Raw genomic sequence first — 7,734 nt, 5'->3', positions numbered from 1 at the left:
TAGCTCTAATTTTGCTACTGTTATGAATCATAATTTAAATAGCTGATATGCAGGATGTATTTTCATTGTTACAAAGTGAACATAATTAAAGCATAGGGATTAATCACAAAACCAATATGTACTTAAATATTGTGAAATATTTATTTCTAATTAAAAATAAATGAAATTTTTCTTGAAGCTTGATGTAGCATGGATAATAGTCTTCATACTGAGTACTCATATGTGGGCATATCTGCATGGATACAATGGAGGAGCTGATCAGTGTCTCGGTTCCTAAGAACATCAGAAATATGTGTTTTCTGGTGATATTAAGTGACCTCTGTGAAAAGGGGTTGTGACCCACAGGTTGAGAACCACTGCTTTAATGATTGGTATGTAAAGTTGAGTAATAATTGTATTAACTAGTCTTTGTTGCTGGCATACTGGTATTACCCTATTACAAATAACATTGTGTTACAAGATAGATCCTAAAATGTTTGTTTGATGATGAAAAATAGTATTTCATTCCTTTATCTTAGAGCTGGTGAAAATCTGAGCTCTCCTGCAACTGTAGTATGTTCTGAAATTTCATATTCCTCTATTTTGTCTTAATATATGTTTTATTTTCTCCTTAGTTCAGTCACATTTCATATTTCAGCTAATACTACCCCTGGGGTAACTCACTATTAATCATAATAAATATTTTCCTCTACTTTCCTCTACTTTCTGAGTAGTCAGTAGTGTTATGTGTTAGGGGTATGTTCTGACTCACATTGACCCTGTGTACAAGAAAATGAATCTAAACAAAACACTGTGTGGTCCTGCATTATCTTCACAGTTGCCGTATAAAAAGGATATGGAATGCATCTGAGAGGGAGAAGTAGTTTCATGTATGATATGAAATGCTGCTTTATTTCCCTTGGTGGAAATTAAATGTTTATTCTCTCACATTTTTAACCAAATAATGTACGTGTTATATATATTTTAGCCAACCGTCCTTTCTTCCCATGAGCCATATTTGTAAGTCTGCTATGTTAATATTATTCACTCTTCTCTTTGTATATAGGATGAATTCAGATTTTACTTCTTGCTGCAAGTTCATGTGGAGCTTTTGTTGTGACCTCATTCTTTGCTGCTATTTGGGTCTATGAGAAATTTTGCTGATAGTTCACAATGTCTACTCTTGAGTTGTGCTTATATTCGTTACTAGCATCATCCTCATCATTGAGGAAATGTGAAGGACTTCATGACCAGGTAAGTCTTATACATAATGTGAATATTGTAATATTAATGACTAAGGTCATTTTCATATCTAATGAAGACTTCCTCCTTATTTTCTTCTCATAGTTTCAATCATAGCCATGTTGGCTGATCAATGGATGGAGGGAATCACTCTGTGGTGTCTGAGTTTGTGTTTCTGGGACTCACCAATTCAAAGGAAATTCAGCTTTTCCTCCTACTGTTCTCCTCTGTACTCTACGTGGCAAGCATGGCTGGAAACATGCTCATTGTGCTTTCAGTGGCCATTGATCCTCACTTACATTCTCCAATGTACTTTCTATTGGCCAGTCTCTCCGTCCTTGACTTGGGGGCCTGTTGCACTGCTACTCCCAAGATGATTTATGACCTTTTCAGGACACGCAAAGTCATCTCCTTTGGAGGTTGCATCACTCAGATCTTCGTCATCCATCTCATAGGTGGTGTGGAGATGGTGCTGCTCATCGCCATGGCCTTTGACAGATATGTGGCCATCTGTAAGCCTCTCCACTACCTGACCATCATGAGTCCACGGCTGTGCATTTTGTTTCTGGCTTCTGCCTGGGCCCTTGGTGTAATCCACTCCCTGTTCCAGTTGGCATTTATCATTGATCTACCCTTCTGTGGCCCTAATGTATTGGACAGCTTTTATTGTGACCTCCCCAAGCTCCTGCGACTGGCCTGCCGAGATACCTACAAGTTGCAGTTCATGGTCACTGTCAACAGCGGGTTCCTCTGTGTTGGATCTTTCTTGATACTTATACTCTCTTACATCTACATCCTGCTTACTGTTTGGAAACATTCTTCAGGTGGTTCATCCAAGGCCCTCTCCACCCTGTCAGCTCACGTCACTGTGGTTTTCTTTTTCTTTGGTCCAACCATGTTTGTCTACACATGGCCACATCCCAATGCCCAAATAGACAAATTCCTTGCTCTCTCTGATGCAGTTCTCATTCCTTTCCTAAATCCAGTTATCTATACACTCAGGAATAAAGATATGAAGACAGCAATGAAGAGAGTTTTCAGACTACTAGTGATTTTTAAAAAAATATCTTAGATAATATTATAGGAAATCAATACTAACCATCACTGACCTCAGTCTTGTTTCTGATGTTTAAGCTTAGGTGTTTTAGTGCACAAACAATAAATTTTGCATATTACTTCTTATAGGAATATTCTTCTTCCTTAAGTATAATGAAAGATTTAGACAAATCAGTTGTTAATTCAAAATGACTACGATGGTGTTTCAGAAATATGCACTAATAGTCTTTTCTTCCTATATGGTTCTCTCAAGATTATCAGTTTATTACTCTCTTAAAGTATCCATATATTACCTCATACGCTGCTTCTAAAGAAACAAAAAAGCTAATTGTTCACTTTTTATTATTTATCTCTACTTTAGCCAATCATGTTATTCATATTCCATTTATGTTCCCCAGGCAAGTTATGGGCTATCCACTTTTCCTGTCATTCTTTGGAGACAATAGTTACCTGTACTCAGAAAAGTGTTTTGGTTCAGATTCTTAGTCAAATAGTTTAAACAATTTTATTTCAGACAAGCGCCCACATGCAAACTTAATGCCCTTTCAGAAAAGCACTATTTGGTTCTGTTTATTTGTCTTTCCTCCTATCCATTTTCTCACTGTTTGCTCAGTTAGATACCTCCCCCTGTTACCACTTAATATTTTGATATTTGTTCATGTAAACTTTCTATAGGAATGATTTTGAAATGCTGAAAGTAGTGATAATAACTGGTTTCCTTAGGTTCACATATTACAATGAAATTCTGCCACTGAGTCAACTCGGACCCTTAGAGACCTAAGGGATAGAGTAGAACTGTGCCACAAACTTTCCAAAGCTGGAAATGTTACTGGAAGCAGACTGCAGCATCATTACCTTTCAGAATCATTCATGTGTTTAACTTGCTGACCTTTATGGTTAGTGGCTGAGCATTGAACCACTAGGCAAGCAGGGTTCCTGTGTTCATATACATATGTATATAAATGAATCAGGAACCATCGGTTATATAATCAAATTATATTTCATTTACTATATGTCTTGCATTGTGCAAGTTACAAGAAACACTAATGAACCCTCAGTTATTTGACCTAGAAGAGTTATAGTTGGAGAGACATTAAACAAATTAAATATTTGCAGTACAAATTTATAGCCTTTTCTGTGCTTTATAAATATTCTATGATATTATCAGTCCAGATTAACCTGTTGTAAACCCACTACAGCTTGTGTTTCCCATCCATTGTATCTAAACCCTCTGAAAAACAAATACAAAACATAGCTACCCAACGTAGCCAAAATTAATGAATATCTAGTGTTTGCAAAAGAGCACCAACACTTGATATGAAAACCCTAGGAGGGTAGCTTCTTAGATTCCCCCCCCCCACCTCTTTTCCATCAAGAGTTTCACCTGAGGACAGACCCCAGATATAGATCTAGAGTTGTTATTACAAAGACAGGAAATTCTACACAAGGAAAAACAAGGACGACCAAGGAACTGTGAAAGATGGCTTCTGCAAGCCAGTGACTAGGTGTGTGAGATAGCTTTGCTCTTTTCTTTCTTTTATCCAATCCTGTCCTAGGGTAGCCTCAATTGTAAAGCTAGGAAGACCCCCACTATTCTAGACCAGGAATCAGTTAAGTTTTGATACAGAAAAGCCAATCCTGTCCATCACAAAAGTTAAAAATAATTCAAAAGCCAAAAATATTCTTTTGCAAACAAATGAAATCATTATCTGAATAATATCTTTTATAAGAAACCATGATAGTTTTATTTTCATTATCAAAAGTAATATTTTCATTTTATTTCAGAGTCACATGTATGTACTGAAAGAGCCACCTATGACTCTCAGCTGCAGTTTGCCAAGCCCTGCTCTAGACAAAGACACTGAAAAGAATCCTTGCCATATGATGAGTATATGAGGATTCTTAGCAAGGAGAGAGTTTGGGAACGGAATGTGTTTCTCCATTGGTGTGCCAGTTCACACATGGGATCGGTCTTTTAGTTCTTCATGCATGAAACAGATTCAAAGATTGAACTATAGAACTAGTGTATGGAACTCAGACTTATTGATTAATATCACATGAATGCGATGCACATCTTAAGGGATGTGAGAGATATAAACACTGATAATCTGTAGTGTCCTTGCCCCTGCTTACTCATACATCAGTGGGATATGTATGCATGTGCTTGTGTGTATATATGTGTGTGCCTATACGTATAGACACACATCCCATCAAATGTGTCCACGTATATACTTACATGAATGCACATATGTATATACATACATATACATGTATACACATGTATAAGGGAGCTTCAAAAGTTCTTGGAAAAACAGAATTGAAAGAGAATGGATTTTTTTCAACAAGCTTTCAAGCACTTTCTTATACACGTGTGTGTGACTTAACTATCCATGAGGTTCCTTTCCCTAGCAAGTTACTTTTTCATTCAAGAATTCATACTCATTTTGTGCAGTGTCATTGTTTGCAAACCCCACAAAATAACATCACGTATTCCACTTCCTTTCTGAGTTTCCTACTTCCATTCCTTTCTTTTAAAAAAACAATTTCTTACTTTTATTTGAAAACTTCTTCTGTTAATTAGGTAAAGGTTTACTGAGAAAATAATCAATTTTACATTCAACAATTCATATATATTTTGCTTCAATTCATCCATTAAAATCTCTTCAATATCCCATCACATACCCCGCTTCCTCTCGCTGTTTCCTGTTTACATTTCTACTATTTTCTTAAACTTCTGAAGCTTTGCCTCGGTTCAAAGCTACTCTTTTATTTTAATTTATTATTATTTTTAAAATCATTTACTTAGGGTCTAATACAACTAATCACAATCCATACATACATCGATTGTGTAAAGTACATTTGTACATTCATTGCCCTCATAATCCTCATAACATCTTGTTTCCACTTACGCTCCTGGCATCAGCTCCTCATTTTTCCCCTCCCTCCCCGTTCCTGCCTCCCTCATGAACCATTGATAATTTATGAATTATTATTTTGTCATATCTTACATTGTCTGACATCTCCCTACACCCACTTTTCTGTTGTCCATCCCCCAAGGAGGAGATTATATGTAGATCCTTGTAATAGGTTCCCCCTTTCTACTTGACCCTCCCTCCACCCTTCCAGTATCGCCATTCTCACCACTGATCCTGAAGGGATCACCCGTCCTGGATTCCCTGTGTTTCCAGTTCCAATCAGTACCAGTGTACATCCTCTAGTCTAGCCAGATTTGTAAGGTAGAATTGGAATCATGATAGTGTGTGTGTGTGTGTGTAAGCATTTAGGAACTAGAGGAAAGTTGTATGTTTCATCTTTGCTACACTGCACCCTGACTGGCATGTCTCCTCCCCATGATCCTTCCATAAGGGGATGTTCAATTGCCTACAGATAAACTTTGAGTCTCCACTCCACACTTCCCTTCATTCACAATATGATATGATATTTTGTTCTTTGATGTTTCATACCTCATCCCTTCGACACCTCATGATCACACAGGCTCGCGTGCTTCTCCCATGTGGGCTTTGATGCTTCTGTGCTAGATGGCCACTTGTTTACCTTAAAGTCTTTAAGACCTCAGACAGTATCTTTTGATAGCCAGGCACCATGAGCTTTCTTCACCACATTTTCTTATTCACTTGCTTTGTCTTCGGCGATTGTGTTGAGAAGGTGAGCATCATGGAATGCCAGTTTAATAGAACAAAGTATTCTTGCACTGAGGGAGTACTTGAGTGGAGGCCCAATGTCCATCTGCTACCTTAATACTAAACCTATACATATATGCGCACAGATCTATTTCCACACCCTCATATATAAATTTTTCACACATGCATATGCCTTTGTTTAGACCTCTATAGATGCCCTTTTCCTCCTAGCTCTTTCCTCTATTTCCTTTGACTTTCCTCTTGTCCCACTATCATGCTCAGCCTTCATTTAGGTTTCTGTAATTCCTCTCAGTTACATTACCCTTGATCATACCCTACCAAGCTTCCTACACAATCCTGACCACCAATTTGGATCACTTGTTTTCCCTTGTCAATGGGTTTGTTAACACCATTTCCTTTCTCCCCCCCTCCCCCTCTCCCATGTCGCCCCGGAACTGTCAGTCCCATTCTTTTCTCCTCCAGATTGTTCATCCAGCCTATCTTATTCGGACAGACCTGCAGAGATAAGAACATGCACAAAAGCAAAAAAGAGCAAAACCAAGCAAAAAATATAAACCAACAACAAGCCAATGACAAAAAAATGAAACAAAAAACAAGAAAGAGAAATTTATTCTTAGTTGAAGGACTGTTTTTTTGCCTTTAGGAGTGTTTTCCAGTGGAGTCCATTGGGGTATATTGCCCTGGACCCAAGTCTATTTTTGGTATTCCCTGGGGACTTCTGGGTTGCTGTTACCCTTGCTGTTCTGTTCCACACCTTAGTGTTTTGCCTTGGTGTGGTGGGATCAGATCGGGCAGTATTCCAACACTGTGTCTCCAGTGTTGTACCCTGTAGGGCAATGGATCAATGAGGGATGTCATGTCTCACAGTGGGGCCAGCCAAGTGGTCTTCTCTGTGGATTGGCTGCTCTGAGCGGGAACATTGTCCTCAAGGCTTGGTGGGCCAGGATGTGCTCCACTCTCTCTTCCTCCCCTTTCATTTGCTCCCATATGCTCTGATCAGACATGCCCCTCTCCGGAGCTGCAGCTTCCGTGCTGTTCTCTAAAGTAAATTCTTCTGGGGGAAGGGTCAGGTGTCCACATAGTTGGGATTCGGGCCTGCTCCTCAGACCTCTCCATTGGTTCCCTACTCCATGCCACTTGCTGCATTCACATCTTGGAGCACTGCACTGGGTTGAAGTCTGGTCCCTCTTTCCCTGTGGAGATAGAAATAATACCCTCCCCTTGAGTGGGTTAGTGTCCTAACCATTTTTCCACCTTCCCCCACACTCCTTTTGAGTTGGCTACCATATGTATTCCTGGATTTGTCTGGCCAATGACATACTATCTGGTACTCACCCTAGGAATGTTTGTATATAGTAGCTTTTTCCCTATGCCCCCTTCACATTTTTTTTAAAGCTTACTTCAGTGGACTCATGTTGTACTTGTCCTTTTTTGCTTGGCTTACTTCATTTAGCATGATTTTCCATGCAGCAATGTGCTTCATATGTTCATCACTGCTTTTATTGGGGGCTCATACAGCTCTTATCACAATCCATCCATCCACCCATTGTGTCAATCATATTTGTACATTGATTGCCATCATTATTCTCAAAACATTCTCTTTCTATTTGAGACCTTGGCATCAGCTCCTCATTTTCCCCTTTCTACCTTCCCTCCCCCACCCTGCCTATCTCACGAACCCTTGATAAATTATAAATTATTATTATTTTTTCATGTCTTACACTTCCAATGTCACCCTTCACCAACTTCACTTTTCTGTTTTCTGTATCCCAGGGATGGGGTTATACAAAGACCA

The 7,734-nt window shown here is 38.8% G+C and overlaps 1 protein-coding gene across 1 annotated transcript; it reads left to right on the top strand.

The window, feature by feature from the left end:
• The first annotated feature begins 1,348 nt into the window (after nucleotides 1-1,348).
• LOC142425576 (olfactory receptor 4F3/4F16/4F29-like) lies at nucleotides 1,349-2,293 on the top strand. Its single transcript, XM_075530844.1, has one exon. It carries the CDS (start codon nucleotides 1,355-1,357, stop codon nucleotides 2,291-2,293), a length of 939 nt encoding a protein of 312 aa, XP_075386959.1. The 5' UTR covers nucleotides 1,349-1,354.
• The last annotated feature ends 5,441 nt before the right edge of the window (nucleotides 2,294-7,734 follow it).

Source organism: Tenrec ecaudatus, chromosome 14 (assembly GCF_050624435.1).
Source record: "Tenrec ecaudatus isolate mTenEca1 chromosome 14, mTenEca1.hap1, whole genome shotgun sequence".
Classification (NCBI taxonomy): domain Eukaryota; kingdom Metazoa; phylum Chordata; class Mammalia; order Afrosoricida; family Tenrecidae; genus Tenrec; species Tenrec ecaudatus.
This window is presented reverse-complemented; position numbering and strand designations above follow the sequence as displayed.

Bases quoted from the DNA above. Each gene is read 5' to 3' on its own strand.
- LOC142425576 (XM_075530844.1), top strand. From the start codon at position 1,355: ATGGATGGAGGGAATCACTCTGTGGTGTCTGAGTTTGTGTTTCTGGGA.